Source organism: Alosa sapidissima, chromosome 13 (assembly GCF_018492685.1).
Source record: "Alosa sapidissima isolate fAloSap1 chromosome 13, fAloSap1.pri, whole genome shotgun sequence".
NCBI lineage: Eukaryota > Metazoa > Chordata > Actinopteri > Clupeiformes > Clupeidae > Alosa > Alosa sapidissima.
In genome coordinates this window covers 19,589,616-19,609,396 of record NC_055969.1, presented here as the reverse complement: position 1 = coordinate 19,609,396, position 19,781 = coordinate 19,589,616, and the positions used below count along the sequence as shown (strand labels likewise).

Below are 19,781 nucleotides of genomic sequence, written 5' to 3'. Positions count from 1 at the left end.
TAGCGGCTTCCCTGTTGTATTTCTTGCACATTCTCCCTGTGACCATCCTAGTAGCCTAAAACCCTAAACCTTGGGCCTATTCAGTCAGCCAGGCATGTATTTCAAGATAAGTAGCCAACGTGGGTAAGTTGACTCACAGGAAGTGGTAATCTTACAGAAAGAGCCTTGTGACTTTTTTTGGTAGAATCAGGAGAACCCATAGACAGTAAACCTTCACTCTCGCAACGCTTCCGGTGTGGTACTGCATCTAGGGGCGCTCGCGGGCGAGTCCAGAATAGGGAGGGAAAGTGAAAACCAGCGCCCCAAGTGGTTGCGTTCCTATCGAAGAGCAGCTCCAATGTTAAGTCCCATAGACCTATTTTTTTTAAAACAATACTGTGAAGCCAAATCAGCGATCTTATCCACCAAAAATATGGGACTTTACAACAGTGTCTATACAGTAATAATCTTCTAACTGTGAAAATGTCAGACCATATTTTGCCTTATTTAAAAAAATCGAAATTGCTCCTTTTGTTTCATAAACGAACTACAAAAAAGCCATGTGACTTTACCCTTCGACGTTACTCACGGTAGCATGGTTTGTTTATTAGCCTGGTTAGCATTGCCACTTAACACTTACTGCCAGCTCTTCATGTGAGTAGAAGCACAACACCAGTTATCCAGACATAAAGGTTATCACCACGCGGTTTACATCACCTTCCGTTATTACAAAAATATGTATGTTGCCAGTTAAGCAAATTGCTGTATTGATCAGTTAGAGATTAAGCGCCCAAACCTGTGACGTCACATGCAACTGTAGTTTATCACCATGTTACGACAAAAACTCAAAACAATTCAACTGATCCTAAAAATAAGGTATGACCACTTGAAGCAATAGAGGTGACCCCAGTGCCTAACATATGGAAGACATTAAATTAAGATCCCAATGTGCACCGAGATATATTTTTTCAAAAAAAAAATCCCATCCCCTCCGCTAAACTCTAGGAACGCAACCACTAGATGGCGATGAGATTACTTTCCCTCCCTATGAATGGAGGTCTATGGAGCTGTACCCCTCATAATCCACTTTTCTCGGGATATAATTTTTTTTCAAATAATTTGAATATTGTATTCGAAAGGGGAGGCAAAGACAATACACTTGGTTGAGTATTATATTTTTTAAAGTCACTTAATTGTTCTAAAAATCCTGTCAAACGTGTCAATGACGTCATTCATTAGCATGATCATAGCATAGCATCAATAGCGTGTTATGGGCAACGACCCAACCTGTAAGAAAACGAAAGGACATGACTGCCGAATTTTTCACTTTTGATTGATAATCCATATCCATTTTGCGAAAAATATCAAATCTGAGGGTTTCAGTTGTTAAATAGGTGAAAACAATAAATGTAGCTCCATAGGACCCCATGTATTTTGGACTAGCCCGCGATCGCCATCTAGGTGAACTCTGGTGAACTGCAGCCAAATTCGATTTGTATGGGATTAATAGAGTGGGGAGGCTCTCCGTAGACGGGCTCTGGTAGAATGAAGCCATTGAGCTCCTCTATTAGGTTTGCCACTTCCTCTGGGTAAATCTATCCAGGTTGCTCACCAAACCATGAAGGCTATTATATACCACCTTGGTTTTTGTTGTGCATATGAAACCAAATAGAGACTTAAATGTGTACCCCATCTGCTCCGTTGATGTGGAAGAACACATACTCATACTGCAGGCCTTGGGGGTTTCACCTACATCAGCTGAGATTGAAAATTGGGACTACCATGATGAAAACTGCCGAGTCAGTAATGTTGAAACTATTTAAGATGCTGAAAATACTGATGTCATTCCATAGCAGACCAAGCAGTTTGGTGCAATAAGTTGGATCATGTGGTTGTGAAAAGGCATGTACAAATGTAACCTAACCTGTATTATAAATGTGTGTTGTGTTTGTACAGAAGTATCTTGATCTTAAACATGTTAGTTTATTTATGGACATCAAGGTGTTATTAAAATGAAAAAGCTGGAAATGTAATCATCAAATATTTTAATATAAATTAAAAGGACCCAAATACAGAAAACATCCAAAAATACATGAGACGTCCAGCTGCTAAAAAACCAACAACACGTTTTACCTTTGTTCATTTCTGTTCGTCGTTTCAATAAAAATATGTTATGAAAACATACAACCCCCCCTTCCCATGTTCATAATCAAACGGTTTAGCCCGAGGCTGGTCCTGTGTAGTCTAGTAGATATGACCCAAGCTGTCATCATACTGGCGATTTAGCTTGCCTTGATCACTCCCTTAATCCCTGCAGGGGCACTACTGGGTTTGACTAAATATCGTCTAGCGCGAGATCCTGGGACTCCCCACTGGAAAAATAGACTTTGCTACGACTGCAAACCTAAACGAGGTGTGCAAACGCAATTTATTCTACTTGAAAATTGCCATGTAAAACTGACTACCTCAGAGAAGACAGAGAGAGCATGAGACAGACAAAATATCGAAAAAGGCTGCCTTAGTTTCAGGACAGAGCGATGTCTTCTGTCCCCTGAAGGCAATCTTTAAAAACAACGGTTTGCAGAGCAAGAGTGTATTAACTGTACAGGGCTGGTGGCCTTGTGTGTGAAAAGCTGCTGGTAATCTTGAGTTTTAATTTCCCCCTTCAAATGCTACAACGGAGCCCATGAGTAGTCTTCCTCAGTGCAGACACAGCACTGTTCCTGCAGACGGGGCCGGTCTCGGTCCTGCTCCTCCCTCCACTCCCTTCCATTGGTCAACATTCTGAAATCCGTGTCATTAAAAAGCACTTGCTTGGCTAAATCAGTTGCCTTCAGTTAATGAAGGATGCTACTTAGTACTACGTCAGGAAACGGTGCCAAGCTTGCTTAGGGGAGGGGGGGCTATGAGAGAGCCTGGTCAATAGAGATGAGGGTCAGCCACTTCTACTAGGGCCACTACCACTGACTGACCTCCCTCCACACAGAAGACAGGGCTGAACAAAACTTTTAGCAGTAGGAAAGCACTTGGTTTACGCCTTTCAGATTCTGGCAATGTTAGAGATGTCAGTGCTGGAAGCCTGCAGTGCAGGCAGATCCTCAGTACGAGTGTGGGAGTCAGGGGATGGCTACTACTGACGACAACTCTGTCAGTTGTGATGTGCAGTACTAGCGTCCTGCGATTCTCAGGTGGTGCACAACACGATAGGACAAGCTAGATTTTTTTTTTTTTTTTTTACATACCACGGGCCTAGCAGAAAAGCTCTGTAACAAAAGATTAGACCTAGACTAATAATGATTTGCCTTTCTTCAAAGTAAAAAAAAAAAAAGAATTCTTTCTTTCAGTGACATCAAGGAGCAGTGCAACAACAAATAAATAAGCCCCTCCCACCTCCTTCACACACACACACACACACACACACACACACAGGGCCCATGGGGTTCTGGTGAAGAACACAGGACGCTGGGACACCAATCAAAGACCGGAGACTCCATGAGACAGACACTATAGACATCCTGGCAGCAGAACCTAACGAGCACACATACAAGACCACACACACTGTCACTTACTACCAGAGGCTGACAGTTGTGGTCACTGAAAATGCCTTCATGCCAATAGCAGGAAATGAGCCAAAAACTAATAAACAAACAAGCAAACAAAAACAGAATAAACTGGGTAGAAATCCAGGTCCTATTAGCCACGGGCTGCTCCACAAAGCTGAACTTGAAAAAGCACTGCCAGTTGTCTAACGGCTTAGAGATGACTACTAACTCTACCTGAGCCACAATTCTCCTCAACAATGGAAAAGAAACTGATTAGAAAGGTAAAAAATAAAATAAAATACAGGCACAGCCTTCTACATTGACCCATCAAGCAGTACTGTTCATTCAACATCAAACAGCAAGTAGGCTGCCATTTCTACAATGGAGCATTCCATTACCCTCTATGGAACTGCATGCTGGTCCAATCACAAGTTCCCAAATTTTCTATAATTGTGCCTGTGCTAATATCATCCTGGATGAATGGTTGAAGCACCCTCACACATACACAGACAAGACACACAAACTGTGTCTTCAACAGACAGTAGATATCGCACTAGAAGTTCAGCCTGCCCCGGAGGTGTCTTCTCCAGTCCAGCAGGTGGTGCCAGTGAGCAAGCAGCAGTGTTGAGTAAAGTTCCTTCGCCCAGCAGCATCCAGTCAGCCAGACCACCCTGAGAGAAGTGCCTCCCAGCTACAGTGGGACCTCCAGGTACATTTTTCTGCGCCACCTTTCTAGACGTTGTCCCAGGTTACTGCGCCACCTTTCTAGACGTCATCCCAGGTTACTGAGCTGTCTTCCCAAGTTACTGTGCCACCTTTCTAGGCGTTGCCCCAGGTTACTGAGCCATCTACCCAGGTTACTGTGCCACCTTTCCATTGTGGAGCTGAAGGAGTTGCCCTCACCAGCTACTGTTTGTTTTCATGCCACCCCCACCACTCAGCAATACCGTCGTCATGTGAAAATCTTGGACCAGCAACACTGGTGGTCACACACTCCGTTTTCAAGATAAAGAGTACCACTAGATTTTCATTTGAATTCCTTTTTTTTTTACACTTTTTTTTTTTTTTAAAGAAAAGCTGCTTCTACTAGCTGGGAGAAAGTTCTGCGCTGCTACTAAACTCTGAGCTGCTAAAAGGTACCGGGGGGAAATAAACAATAAACAAAATCTGTGTCAATGACGGCACCACGGCGACTATTTTAACCCTTTCATGCATGTAGGTCATCTTCTGTTAGACCTGTCAATCATCTTCGTAGTAGTAATTGCACTAATTCAATCTTCCCCATTTGCATGGAGACACCCCGTCACAAGCAAATGACCTGAATCAGATAGTTTAGGCCATCAAACGTCTCAGCCCCCCACCTAACCACTTCATCAGGTGAAATAAAAATGTTTTAAAAACATTTAGGGACATGTAATGGAAACTGTTTTTCCATTTTGATAAACAATGTACAGAAACCGCTCACAAATTAATACATCATGCAATACTGACATCAGTTTCATTTTTGACTTGTGTAATTGCCCGTTTCCCTTCATGATAGCTTCACTTATCGTTGTTATTTCATACTGAAATAAAGGTGATTAATTATGGTCATTCCTGGCTGTATTCGGCTACATAGAGTGCACAATACTGAGGGTTTGTGCACTGAAGTGCAGCAAAGGATGCACATAATAAAAAAAAGGATAAAAAAATGACTAAAAGGAGGTACGTATATAGATGACTAGAACTATCGATAGTCCGATTGACAACACACAATTCTTCCCTATTTAAAAAGCGTTTGTTTTCTTTATAACAAACAAATATGCATGAAAGGGTTAAACCTGCTGAAAGGGTTCCCACAGGAACTGGTAGCAGTCCTACCATTATTAGGCAATCCTCTTTCTCCATACTCCTTCTTTCTGTCTCTCTCTCCATCCCTCCCTCTTTCTCCCCACCTTTTCATCTTTGTCTCTCCAGCTCTCCCTCTTTTTGTCTCTCCATCTCTCTTCTGTCTCTTCCTCACTCCCTCTATCTCTATCTCTCCCTCCTCTCAGCGTCTCCGTGTCGTTCTTCCTGACTTCCTCCTCCCTGCCCCTCCCCCTCGTCTCTTGCTGCTTGTCGGGGTCACGACCACTGCCTCTTCCTCCTCGGCCCCATCCTCCTCCTCCTCTGCTTCCGGAGGGTTCTGCGCTTCTGGGGCGTCCTCCTGGTTCTGCGCTTTTGGCGCGTCCCCCTGGTTCTGCGCTTCTGGGGCTTCCCCCTGGTTCTGCGCTTCTGGGGCTTCCCCCTGGTTCTGCGCTTCTAGGGCTTCCCCCTGGTCCTGCTCCTCTGTGGGCTGACTGGAGGCAGAGGCTGTGGCGGTGACCTGAGTGTCCTGCTGCTGCTCCTCTTCCTGCTGGGCAGCAGAGCGTCTGGATGCCCTTGTGGCACTGGTGCTGAGACATGGGTCGGGCGTGGGTGATGAGCTGGCCTGGGTGAGGTCAGACTCTACAGGTGCCTGGTCCAGCTCGGAGTCTGGTTCTGGTTCCGTAGATGGAGTATGGACGGTGTTGGTGCCCTGGTCCCCGGCGGGTCCGAGACGGGTCTCATCCGGGCTGCTGTCCATCTCTGATGGGCCGGCCTCGGCCTGGTCCTCCTGCTTACGCAAGTCTCTGTACTTCTGCAGCAGGAGGGCGGTAAAACACTCGATCAGTGACCACACACACACACACACCCTCTCACACACACACACACACACACCCTTTAAATACCAGTACCTGAAAGCTACAAACATATAATAATAATAATAATAATAATATTCTTTAATATTTCTTTAATATTCTAATTACATGCATTATGCTGTATTGATGCGCACCTTAATCCCAAACACACCTCTACTTAGCATAGTGTTGGCTGGCTGGCTGGCAGTATTTCATCATCACAGCTGCAGGCTTACCTGTTCCACTCCTCTCAACTTGAGGTTCTAAAACTGCTCCTAGAGTGCTAACGACTAACCTCCACTCCACTCCGCTCCACTCACCTTGAGGTTCTGAAAGTGCAGTAGCGACTTGCAGTGTGAATGCCGTGCCATCGACTCAAACTGGTAGAACTGGCTGCAGAGTCTGCAGAGGAACCCTGCCACCGGAACCAGAAAGCTGGAACCTAGAACGCAGGAGAGGAGGCGTCAGTTTTTTTTGTTTGTTTTATTTAAGGCCATTTCCGCAACTAAGGCTACTTAATAGCCAGAGCATTGTGTGTTACAGAAACTTAAATATGTTTTTTAAAATCTATGCTAGCAAGATATTCTAAAACCTTCAAAGGTGGGACCTTACTAAAAACATCAGCTATAGAATTTAGATGATAAAATTGTTGGTTTTCAAGGCAGGGCAGAGGAGGTGTCAGGGTCAAGCTTAGGTCCTGTCTACATTAGCCCGGCTACTTATTATAATTTAGCCCTTCCATCCTCATTAAAGTGGTGTTGTCTGATACCACAAGCAATTACTTTTTAAAAACAAACAAACAAACAAAAATTATACATTTTAAAGCACCAGGTTCACATAGTAGTGTCACTTGATGAGCTCACCATAGATTGTGTCTGAGTCAAACTCTTCGTCATCTGCCATATCCTCCAAGGTCACCTCTGACACCCCCTATGGAAGTGGAAGAAAACAGCACATGAAAAACACATAGGGTGCATCCCAAGCTCTATTTGCATGCGGCTTCTCTCCTCAGTCCTCCAGCTCCTACCCCAGAAACCGCTCAAGGCATCATCAAGGACGTCTCGTTTGTGTAATTGCAGCCAGAGGAGGTGAGAACGGGGAGAGAAGTAGAATGGCCGATACGCGAGGAAACACAAGAGCATCCTATGCGGAAATGTTTAGAGTCGGAATTGTGCGATCATTGGTCCAAGCAAGTTGCAGCAGCAGGACACTCCGGTTTCAAACAAGTTCGCAGCAATTTATTAGCCAATAAATGACAAGATAGACCAAGAAAAGGCTTTTATATGCTGGAATTATCATGAATTACAATGCATACCATACCTCATCATCAGGCTCAATAAGTGGGAATAGTCAATGTTCATATGATATTTTGAGGCTTTGTTATAAGTTCATATTCTCTGCAATTTGCGTCTAAAATGGTCGGTTTATTGTAGCCAAAGAGGTGACGTGCCGCATCAGTAATTGACATCTCTTAAAAGTGATGCGTGAGTGAGCATGACCTTATTAAATATTATTATAAGTATTATTATTATTAAAACATACAGTACAAAACAGCAAGAAAATGGTACCTCAGGTGACTCTTACCTGTCCGTTAGACTCGTCCTCTACATCATCCTCCCCCTCCTCGGCCTCCTCCTCTCCCATCAAACATCCCTTTTCATCCAAAGCGCTCAGATCCCCCAGTCCCTCCACCTGGCCCTCACGTAGCTACAACACACACGGTTAAAACTAGAACTTAAAAGTACAAACAGACAGCTGAAATCAATTTTCTCGAAATACCTTCAACTGACGCTGTCAATCTTGAGCTCAAAATGACCAGCAACACTGGCGGTAGTTTGTTAATACTCATCCTGCACTGATAACACAGCATCATGCTTCATGCAACCAATCTCACACTCATTTCATACAATTCTGGCTGCCCTATTTTCACTGACATGGAGACAAGGTCCTGCACATCCCAAGGCCAATGTTGGATGGGTGCAGGATCTAGCTAGTGAATGAAGCTTTGTTTAACCACTGAACCACTGCAGATGGCCAGGGAAAAAAAGCCGCCACCAAAAAGATGGCCGCCACACATACATTTTTCAACATAAAAGTCCTTAAGTAAATCAGTACTTTTGGTTGTAGTGCTGGGCGGTATGACCAAAAATGTACATCACGGTATTTTTCTAAATTCTTACGGTTTCACGGTATATGACGGTATTTTTTTTTCATGCATAATCAGATGTTCACAGCATTTTCTACAGGTTGAGGGAGGAATTGCTGCAGTACATTGACTAAGGATGGTCTATTTTACTGTCATGATGTAGAATAACTCCACACTAGTGGTAATGCAGTTTTGCATGGCCCCAGAAAATGATGCTGTTTACAGCATTTTCTACAGGTTGAGGGAGGAATTGCTGCAGTACATTGACTAAGGATGGTCTATTTTACTGTCATGATGTAGAATAACTCCACACTAGTGGTAATGCAGTTTTGCATGGCCCCAGAAAATGATGCTGTTTACAAAGAGCCACTCATGATTCTAATGAAGAATCTAATCAGAATGCAAAGACAATTGCAGTCAAAATACAGAACTGTACTGAACAAATTTCACAAACATCTTGTAGCCTATAAAACCAATACAAAAAGTAGTGCAACTTCATACTTTTTTGAAAATTATACAATTTAAAATGAAACCTCTCTGCTAATATGCTTACTCTGTCAAATAGGCCTATCAGAAACATGCCTTATTGTTATTGTGTGGTTTACATGACTTCATGTGAATGTGGATGTCATGTTAGCCTGCCATGAGCTTCGGTTCGGTTCGCTTCGTTTGTTTTGGTGCACTGATGACAGTCAGGATCATTTCTAACTAGCAAGCTTGTATTGCTCAGTGTATATCTATAACATGCTTTACTTGCTACCTGGATAATTTCAGCGAATATTCTTAAGGTGAGATGAATGATAAGCTCATTAAACTTCACTGCGTTTGGTGGGATGCTAACTAACGACATCACCTACTAGCCAGCTAGTTGCTGTTGAACAATCTCAATAGAATTTTCGTGACGGTAAATCCCTTTCGCAGTATCCCTTAACGTTTTTCCTTAACTAAAGAAACAATTTAAGGTATTCTGTGCAACACCCTTAAATAAGGATAAATGAAGCCTTAAGGGTCATACTTCAGGGGAAAAACTTCAGGTGTTTTGTGTTTACCCTCACACTGCCTCGCAGTGGCACCATGCGGGTGTGTGAAAAAAGTCCCGTCTGAAACGCTCACGTGGCGCAGCTTTCCAAACGTTGTGTAATCAAATACACCGGTATGGCGGTATATTAAAAATTCATATCATAACGAAAATATACACCGGTATACGGTGTGAACCGGTATACCGCCCAGCACTATTTGGTTGCATATACTGGTTTGGGTAAGGACTTTTATGTTAAAAAATCTACATGTGGTGGCCATATTGGATTTTTTTAATTAGTGTCGCTAGCTTCACACTGCGGTCTTTCAGTGGTTCACCAAAGCGTCATTTGCCCATCACTAGATCTAGCATATAAGTATCCAACAGAATCAAAGATGGTTCACACACCAGAGAGCTCCCATTCACTGTGTTTATTAGTGATGTTTCAAGCCGTGCAGCTCTTACGAAGACTTTGGCCAGCAAGGTGTCTCATTTTGCCACCATGTGTGTATAAAGGACAGGCGTGCCGTAATAAAGGAGCAATTAGTAAATAGTAAAAAGGGTTATAGAGGTAGACACCTATTGTGCTTTTTGCACACTCACCTAGTGTACTTACTGGTTGAATACACTGGCTAACCCTCTAATCTTTTATTAAGTACTCTTGTACTCTCTATACTAACCTGCTACACATTCCTGTTAAGCATACTATCTTTCCATACTCATAATAAGTTTACTCACTTCCCATACTCTCTAAAAGTATGATCACCTCCTGTAATGTCCGACTTAGGCTCATCCCATACTAAGTATACGACTCACCTCCTGTACTCTCTGCTGGTGCTCTGGAGTCTGCATGTGTTCCACAAACTCACGGGACGTCCTGAACTGCAACTTGCAGACGGTGCAGCAAGGGCTGCTTGAGCGGGTGCACAGCTGTGGGGTCAAAGTTCACAGGTTAGGAGGTCGTGCACACTACTGTAACCTGCCTCAAACTTGCTCTCACACAGTAGTGGATGAATATCAATTGCATTTCTTTGCACCGATGAGATTACGTACTAAAACGCAAAACGTTTTATTCCCTATCGCTAGTGTCAATACTGAATATCCATCTTCATGTCAACGGTATGAATGTTAACACACTGATGTAACTAAATCCCCATTTCCTCTCCAGAGAGTGTGATTTGGGGTAGAAGTCACCTTGTGCTCCTTTGTGCGTCGGTGCTCCAGCACGTTGCTGGTGAAGTGGGTCTGGCAGGTGGCACACCAGCGCTGGAGGCCTGGTCTCTTCTCCCTGGAGCAGGCACATCGGGCACAGAGCACACGTCTTGAGCGGGCACCTCATTGTTTTACTGACAGTTCAAATAAGGCCTGTATTTTATAAGCAGTTAAAGATTCATGGCTATTCCATATTGTCAGTAGTGGCTAAGAGTACATCTGGTTGTCAGGCTGGAGAGGAGGCTGTGTTGTAAGGGATTCACATGTTCTCATCCCTGCACTCCTCCTGCACCTTGGGCAGCAGAATGACCAGACAGACAGGTAGGCAGGCAGGCACACACACACACACACACACGTTGTGAGGGCTTCACACATACCCATCTCTGCGGCTGCTCTGCAGTGACTCCTGCACCTTGGGCAGCAGAATGACCAGACAGACAGGCAGGCAGGCAGGCAGGCGCGCGCACACACAGGCAGGCAGGCACACACACACACACACACACACACACGTGCACACACACACACACGTTGAGGGCTTCACACATACCCATCTCTGCGGCTGCTCTGCAGTGACTCCTGCACCTTGGGCAGCAGCGTGACCAGACAGGCGTTACTCATGTGCTGGATCTCCATCATGCGCTGCTGATGCGCCAGGCCGTTCATGTGACTCTGGAAGTTCTGATGCAAACAAAACAAAACAAATAAATAAACACATTAGAGTATGCATTGTAAATAAATCTGTGTTGCTGATTTTCACTACACTTTCCTGACTGGGTCTTTATTTATCTGTGGTACCAAACAATCATGTAAACAATCAACTGAGTTGGTCAGTCGATCATCCACTCATCTTAAGCCTAATGCACCCAATAGCACAGTGGAGAAGTGAATTGTGGAAGAAATTGTTGGGTTTTTGGGACCAAATATCCCCTGTAAAGTAAATTCCCCCACGTGGGGGAAATGTTCACCATTAGGAAAATGTCCCCAAGGGGGGTAAATATCCTACCTGCTGGTTGTGGCAGGTGATGTTGCAGATGTAGCAGTAGAACTTGTTGGCGCCCTCTCCTCCTCCTGGCCCTCCCACTGCCCCTTCTCTGGCCTCCTCCTGAGTCCTGACCGCAGTGCTGCTGGCGCCCTTCGCCTCGGCCAGATCCTCGGGGTCAGTCTGGTTCTCACCGTTCTCCCGCTCCCCCACCTTCAGTGGAGACGCAACGCTCTGGACCAGAACACACAAGTATGCCACAACATAATCACATGTGGAAGAAAGGAAGGAAGAAAGAAAGAAAGAAAGAAAGAAAGAAAGAAAGAAAGAAAGAAAGAAAGAAAGAAAAGTGGAAAGAAAGAAAGTCAGATAGAGAGAAAGGTGGAAGGAAAGAAAGAAAGAAAGAAAGAAAGAAAGAACTTAAAGATGCAGTCAGGGATTTTAGGCGATTTCAAGCCCATAACATTTTTGGTCACATTCAGCAATTATCTCCTCACGACCGCTAGCTGACCATTCTGTGAGTACACTGTAAAAAACCCGGTCTCTGCAGGCAGCCCAGGCTCCGAAAACTGGAAACAAGCGAAGTGAAAACGAAACCCTGCGTGGGATTTCTCTGGGAATACGGAAGGTAGGGGTGAGATACCTCTCTGCCGTGTTCCGTTTGTTCCTTGGTAAAAATATATGTACAACGTACATTTTTCTTTGCACAAAAGCATCTGTTAATAACTTTAAACATAAACAAAAAACAAACACTACTTCCTGCAAAATCCCTGACTGCACCTTTAATTGATCCCCTAAGGGAAACTGTAGTGTGATAGACACATCGCCCATCACCCTCAGTGTGACGAGAAAAATCAAACATGTGTGTCCTTCAGACAGGCAGTCAGTCTGACTTAGCTTCCTGTCTGATACATGATGAATAGATAAATGGTAAATGTGAGTAGTTATTTGGCAGAATGATTCACCCTCTACTGGGGGACCACCAGTAGTGCTTGCTATCATTAACAGCCTTAATCCACACAAGGCTCAGTTCAACACAATCTCAAACTACCTCCCAATATACTCCTTTTGACAATCTCAAACAACCTCTGATATCTTACAACTCTGTTCTGTAAAAATGTTCCACTGTTCTATGTTCTGTTTCCCTTCCCGGGTTCCGTAATGCCGTTCTCACCTCTGCAGCTCGGCTCTGCTCCAGGGCATCATCAGCGTCTGGTCCCGCCATGCTGCCCCCCTCTTGCAACGTTACGCTGTCTGTAAACAGACACATAAACGTGCACACATACGCACACACACAAACACAAAAAATGTCACAGTTCACGTGCACTACAGTTTTAGTCTGGCAACATCAAAGGGATCTGTTAAATTCTTTAACGGCGGAGAAGTACCATAACATCTGACTGCACATTGAACTGTGCATTACACATACTAAGTGTGTGTAAGTGTGTGTGTGTGTGTGTGTGTTAATTGGACGATCTGGTGTGTTCAGACTGCCCACCTGTGGGGTTGGAATCTCCAGCTGGGCTCTCGTAGTCTTCCCCCAGAGTCCCTGCAACCTCCTCTGACCTGAAGGAGGGAGGGAGGAGAGAGTAAAGGAACACAGAGATGAAAGGAGAGAAGGAGATGAGGGGCAAGGGAACAGATAGATAGATTGAGATGGAGAGGAAGAAAAATAAGGAAAAAAAGAAAGGGAGAGAGGGAACGAGAGAGAGAAATAACATGTATTGTAACTTCTGCAGAGGTGAAAACTGAAAATGAGGGCACTTAGCACTAAAAATATCCTTCCAAATGAAAGGAAAGCACAATGAAAGCAATCAAAGTCCATTTGATCTAATCAGTTTACAAGGCCACTTCAGAAACAATAGCCAAGGTCAGGGAGCAGAGCAAGAGCAAACAATCCCAGCCCTTCCAGACTCAAAAAAAGCCGAAGCATAATTGCCTGTTAATCTCACATCCACCCAGGACTGAGAGAGTCAGTGTGAAAGACAGTACCAACTCCCTATTTTTGGTCTAATACTGTTGTATTACTGCTCACGTATCCATCAGGTCATCATTATTTACAAACCAACTCCAAAACGTTCATCCCATTGGAACAATTTTAGAACAGGTTCAGTTTTCTGTGTTTTTCACATCTGTATACGACCTCATTTTCCAAACAGTTGGGATACTATGTAAGGGTTAATGTATAGAACGGCGGTCATTATCGGGAAAATAAGTCCCGACAGGGCGAACCGGACTCCGACGCCCTAGCGGAGGGGTCTTGCTCAGCCCTGAAGGGACTTATTTTCCTGATAATGACCGGCGTTCTATACATTATCCCGCTTATTATACGGCTACTTGCCAAAACGAAAAAATAAACTCCACATGATATGCCACTTTACATTTATTTGTTACCGTTTTGTCGTGGCTTTTGCTAAGAAACAAATAGTTTGCAATACAGCTGAACTTGAATCAAACATTCTTTAGAACACAGCTGATTTCTGCTTTCACTTTTGAATGAAGTTCCATTGCAAGAAGTGACCGAACTACTTACAGAGTGACATGAAAGATGTAAATCAGAAGCACAAAACCTGTTTCCATTGACAGCGGTAATTATATGTTTGCAGTGGTAATTACTTTTACCGTAGAACTTTGGGAAATCTCATTCTAGTCAATGGAGCGTTCTACTACCATTATGAAAAGCGTATAAGTAAAATATAAGTAAAAAAAAAGAATGATAATTTGCTAATCATTATCTATCGGTGTGGGTTCTGTTCCAGTGTGTGTGTGTGTGTGTGTGTGGTTCTGGGTTCTGCCCCAGTAAGTGTGTGAGGTGTGGGTTCTGCCCCAGTGAGTGTGTGAGGTGTGGACTCTTATCACAGTGTGTGTGTGTGCTCCATCCCATTGAGAGTGTGTGTGTGTGTGTGTGTGTGATGGTTGGTTCTGCCCCAGTGCGTGGGTGGGTTGGTGGGCGTTTACCCTTCAGTGCGGGGCTTCTTCAGAGCTGGTTCCTCATCCTGCTGTGCCGAGGCGTCACTGGGTCCGTCAGCCAGAGGTACTGCTGCTTCATCTGCAGAGGGTTAAACCACACAAACAACTCAGATGTCAAAGATCAAGTCAGACACAGCGCCTGCCTCTTACACACTGTGGTTCTGTTTCCTGTACATGGATTAAGCTCAGTGTGTCCAGGTCCAATAGGCAGCTTTGAGTGTGAAGGGGGCCTAAGAGAAGCCCTTGCTCTGCCACATGTACTACTGAAATTATCATTATTTTTTAATCGTTAGTTGCTCTGCTTCATATACTACTGAAGATGTTATATGATATAATTCCTTTTGAATCGTTGGATAGTGGATTCAAGCGAATAATGCAGCTGATTGCCGAGAGTTACACGGTGAAGCATGGAGGCCAAGAGGAGAGAGAGCACCTGACTGCACAACAACATCCTACATATGACTTTACAGCTATTTATACTAGATTCTAGAAATAGCCCATTATCACTCACACACATATGTGTTTCCATGTGTGATATATGTGCCACACTCTAAGCATGTGTGCATGCTGGGAAGAGGGGTTATAAATATACACTGTGTTGTTCTTGTGTATGTGTGCATGTCTATGTCCATGTGTGTGTATGTGTGGAAGCTCACCTTTGCTGCCACTGGCTCCCGGTTGTCCCTCTGAGGTTCCAGCAGATCTCTGTTCATTTTCACGCTTCCTGTCAGGCAGCCGAGAGCCGTAGTCCTACGCAGAAAGAGCCAGAAAACATCAAGCCACAACAAACACATCGATACACAACAAACAAACGCATCTCCTGCAGTCCTACTGTAAGGGCACACCAGGAAGGGTGAGGTCAGGACATTGAAAACACAAACTGTACTACAAATGTTACGTTCTTTAGTTGTGTATGGATAAGAACATTTATCATATAATACACCTTAAAAACAAGGAAAATAAAAACAGCAAGTAGCAAGTTCTGCAACTACAGTAATATATGACGTGTTACTCAGTTGAATTGAATGGGAACACGTCAAGTTTAATAACAAAATACAAAAGAATTAATTTGTGATGCATGCATTCTGCATTTACGATGTTATTTGAGCCCAAATTCCTTACGTTGTTCATGTAGCGCGCGTGATGGTTGTAGGGGCGCGGGGCATAGCCCATGTGTGGGGTCTTGATTGCCACACCCATGGGTACCGGTCCCAGCAGTGAGGAGCGCGACCCCGCAGAAAAGAACTGAGTAAACTGCTGTCCCCCCATCGCAAAGCCACGCATGCTACCTGCTGAGAGAGCAAGAGCACCGTCAACACCCAAAACTCCACTCTCAGGTCTTTTAAAATACTCCACTGTTGTTCAATTCACCATGCAATGACTTGCTCAACAATAAGCACTGCCTCAAGTAAAGATATAATGCAGCGCATAATGAGCAATGACCAACTATGATGACTGGCCACAAGCCGAAAACATAAAACATATACAATTATATACACAACAGGAATACACAATATTGTGTACCAGGCTAAAATGGGCAAAAACACACCTGCAAAAAACAAAACACACTACCTTCACACATAGACAAACATTAAGTACTCTCTCTCTCTCTCTCAGACACACACAGACACACACACACACCATGCTGCTGTGATATGATATGGGCCATCACCACACACTGTCCAGCTAAGGGAAGCGCCTACCTTGCATCTGCTGCATCAGTAGCGCCCCTTGTAGCATGGGGTTGGGAGCGAGAATGGTCGCTTGTGTAGGGGAGCAGAGGTTCACCATACGGGGAGGGGGCGCCGGCGCCGCCACCGCGATGGGCCTGTGTGATAATGAGGGTGAACCGGAGCGTGAGTGAGTCCAGTCAGTCAGGATGTTAGGTTCGTTTGCCCAACCTAATGTGCTTGAGTAACGACAACAAGTCTGGCATGGATGCTAGCACGCATTAACAGTGGACGGAACAGATGAACGACAAAAACAAAACAGCCAGAGAAATGACAATTAGTGATTTAACATGCGCTCGAACAAAAAACGAAAGGAAAAGCATGTGGGTAAAAAACTAAATAAATTAATAAAACAGCTTATTTCACATAAAGCAACAACAGGCTAATTTACTTGTCAGCGATGACGGGTCCTAAAGAGGTTACAATGTCTATCTGCACAGAGCACGGTACGGTGCTTCCGCCTACACTTGCATTGCACCGTCTGATGGAGCGACAAGGCCTACATGTTGATCCCCGACCTCGCGTTGACAGTCTTACCGGCCACTTTGATGGTGATGCGACATGTGATGAGACGGCGGGGGCTGTGGTGGCGGTGGCGGGGGTGGAGGTGGTGGTGGAGGTTGTTGCTGAAACAGTTGCTGAAGCTGCCGCAAATGTTGGTGAAATTGCTGCTGCTGCTGCTGCTGTTGGTGGTGGTGATGATGCGGGTTAAACATCCTGGCGTTTAGATGGTGCCTCCAGAGATCCTGTGATTGATTGATTGATCAATAGCGAAAGGTTAGCGTTAAACGGTGAGCCCCTCAACTACGAAGCTTTCACAATGCTACTCATTAAAATGTCCAATGGAAAATGATCACATATACGCATGAAACCAGTGGCGGTAACGTTAGTCTCCCCAGTTAACAGGAACTCCAGCATCCTTGAGGTTAGAGTTTTAACTAACGTTTAGTACAGAAAAGTTGACGTAACGTTGCTTAGCTGTGAGCGCTGAGAAGTGGGCTCACGTTAATTAGAAGCTACCGTGTTGACTTAAACAATAGTTTGTTTTTATTTCCTAACAAACACCTTACAACAAAACAGACAATAACAAGCATACTAGTACAAAACATTAGCTGTAGCCTGCAATGTTGGCTAGCTAGGTAAACGTCAGAATAGCCCATCTGAAGAACTAGGACAACTTGGTCAACATTAGCTCTTAGCTACGAGGCTAATAAAAGGTAACGTTAGCCTAACGTTCTGAATAGTTGTTGATGGCTGAAGTAATGTTAGCCAACCTTACCTAGCTAAGTTAAGGATCACGGCGTGCAGCTCAACAAATATTTTCGATTACAGTTCGTTTTTATGGAGAGAAAAAAAATAACCACAAGAGATTATATCGACGCAATATTTTCTTTAAGCAGTTTTGGCACGGACTTTTCACAAATTGACATGGCTTAGGATAGCTAACGTTAATTGTTGACTGGCTAACCTAGCTTAGTACGCTTTCTGTGGCTAGCAGATAGAAAGCAAACTAACAGCGCCTTTCATTCAGCAAGTTGCTCAGTAAGAAACGATTCCATCTTACTCTACAGCGGTGAAGATCCTAATAAATCATCAATTTCTCTGTTATGACCTACTTATAAAAAGTGGAAACCGGTTGAAATTGCTCCGTTGAAATAAAACTCTGACGTGCTGTAGCCTGTTGCAACTTCCTATCACATCAATTGTTCATCGTTCTGCGCAGTTTGCTATGCTGCTCACTAGCATGATCCTCCACACTCGCGATGGCTAGCATACGCATACCGGTGTTTTCCGAGCTACTTTACGCCTGTGCGTATCTAAAGAGGAAGACCCATTACTGCCCCCGTCTGTCTAGGAGGCTAGACGTAGAGTATGGGTTAGCGTTAGCCTACAGTAGGCTAGGCTACTCATTTTTAAAATGACTAAATGTCTTTACCAGAAGCAAACATAGGCTAGGCCTGCAACATAAACATATAGCATATACATTGCATGTTTTGTTAATAACGCAACAATCTGTATTTAGCTCAAGTCGCAATAAACTCACACTTCATTGGATAGGTAGACCTAGGCCTATTGCATTTCCAACTCATGTTTGAGTTGTGACGTGTTGGCTACTTTTTAGGGGTGCAATTTAATTAAATTCGCTTAGCCTAAGCTATTTCATGTCTCGTGTGTTACCTCTTGCCCTCAGACCATTTCAAGCTTTCTTTGGATGGAAAACTTTACGCCCGGTGGGTGTTTCAGTCGTTCGTTTCAGCACCATGGACAGAGCACCCCATGTCATCGAATGTATCTAGATAACTTTAAGTCAAGTTGTTGCCGTGAAAGTTTTGTTTTCACATTACAAAGATATCGTAATTGTTATAATACATTTTACATAAATTTTATAATGTAGTCTAATATGTATTTGTGGTTTAAAACACTTTACTTTGACATAAGCTGCTCCATCAGTGAACCTGCAGCCTACTCAACTAAACGGAGAGACTCACGAACGAAAGCTTTTTGGGAGTCTCCCGCAGTGCTTACTGATTGCATTGGGATTGTTGAGTAGTCTCGTATTTGAGCTGTCTCACATTCGATAGATGCCTACACACTCCTGTAGGTTGCCCTCGACACTGAATAAAAGAACCACACGCTTGTATCTGAGCACGACGCAGACTCTTCCACTGCGCCTGCCCGCGGTCCACCAGGGACTGTGCAGGGATCTCCCTGTTTATTCAGAGGCCAGGAGAGATCATCCCGTCTTTCTCGTCGGTGCCCAACAGACGGCAGAGCTGCAGTTCAGAGGGTAGCTTAGCTGTGCTGTTTTTTACGTCGCTGAGACGCCAGCAATGAGGGTGAATGCAAAAATAAAATAGGCAGAATTTCAAACACCCTACAAGCACTAGGGTGAAAAGGAAAGGATATAGCATTCAAGCGACCGAGTCAACGCGCGTCCCTTCTTCTATTCAGTTTGGCTTTCTACTGAGAAGGAGCGACAGATTCCCCTGCAAACATGGGTAACCAGGGGATGGAGGACCTGATTCCTCTTGTCAACAAAATGCAAGATGCATTCTCGGCCATCGGACAAAATGCCAATCTGGACCTACCCCAGATTGCTGTGGTGGGCGGTCAGAGTGCAGGGAAAAGCTCGGTGCTGGAGAACTTCGTGGGCAAGTAAGTGCTTTCAAATGTGCCACGAAGGCACGAGCTACAATAACTGTGTTACTGAAGTGTCGAATAACCTTTGGTCTAATCTGTCCTGACCACCCAAGCAAACAATCCTGACCTAACTCTGCATCCTGGTCCCTAAGCAGTTAAAGACACAGGGTAACTTTGAATGATATCGCGTTATTGCATTGCTAGTTATTCTCAGAAACCAGTCCCTCTTCCTCGCCGTTGTTCATCGCCATTAGTGCATCCAAACAGATTATTCTGTTACATAAACACACGTCTCTCCGTGTGTAGTATACACGACAGAGAAACGTGATTATAGGAAATTGTGTCGAAAATCAGTTTATTTTATTTTAATTGAACAAATAACAACA

General features: G+C 44.2%; 2 protein-coding genes across 5 annotated transcripts in view; one reads left to right on the top strand and one right to left on the bottom strand.

Annotated features, from left to right (window-relative positions):
• Positions 1-2,007: 2,007 nt before the first annotated feature.
• Positions 2,008-18,027, bottom strand: ciz1a (cdkn1a interacting zinc finger protein 1a). Of its 4 annotated transcripts, XM_042059199.1 has the most exons (17): positions 17,871-18,027; positions 16,792-17,000; positions 16,228-16,352; positions 15,647-15,816; positions 15,181-15,274; positions 14,513-14,603; positions 13,053-13,120; positions 12,729-12,808; positions 11,579-11,788; positions 11,123-11,253; positions 10,558-10,651; positions 10,180-10,293; positions 7,784-7,906; positions 7,063-7,129; positions 6,520-6,641; positions 5,815-6,159; positions 2,008-5,760 (listed from the first exon to the last, which is right to left on the bottom strand). In XM_042059199.1, the coding sequence occupies exons 2-17, from the start codon at positions 16,968-16,970 to the stop codon at positions 5,551-5,553; spliced, it is 2,223 nt and encodes a 740-aa protein (XP_041915133.1). In that variant the 5' UTR covers positions 16,971-17,000; positions 17,871-18,027; the 3' UTR covers positions 2,008-5,550. The 4 variants fall into 4 exon arrangements, with proteins under 4 accessions (XP_041915133.1, XP_041915130.1, XP_041915132.1 ...); XM_042059196.1 differs by having other exon boundaries at positions 2,008-6,159; XM_042059198.1 differs by having other exon boundaries at positions 2,008-6,159; positions 15,647-15,813.
• An 863-nt stretch (positions 18,028-18,890) lies between these two features.
• Positions 18,891-19,781, top strand: part of dnm1a (dynamin 1a) — a 74,776-nt gene continuing 73,885 nt past the window's right edge. Inside the window, 1 exon segment of the mRNA XM_042060135.1 lies at positions 18,891-19,410. Within this exon segment, the coding sequence (XP_041916069.1) occupies positions 19,250-19,410 (161 nt within the window). The 5' untranslated portion in view covers positions 18,891-19,249.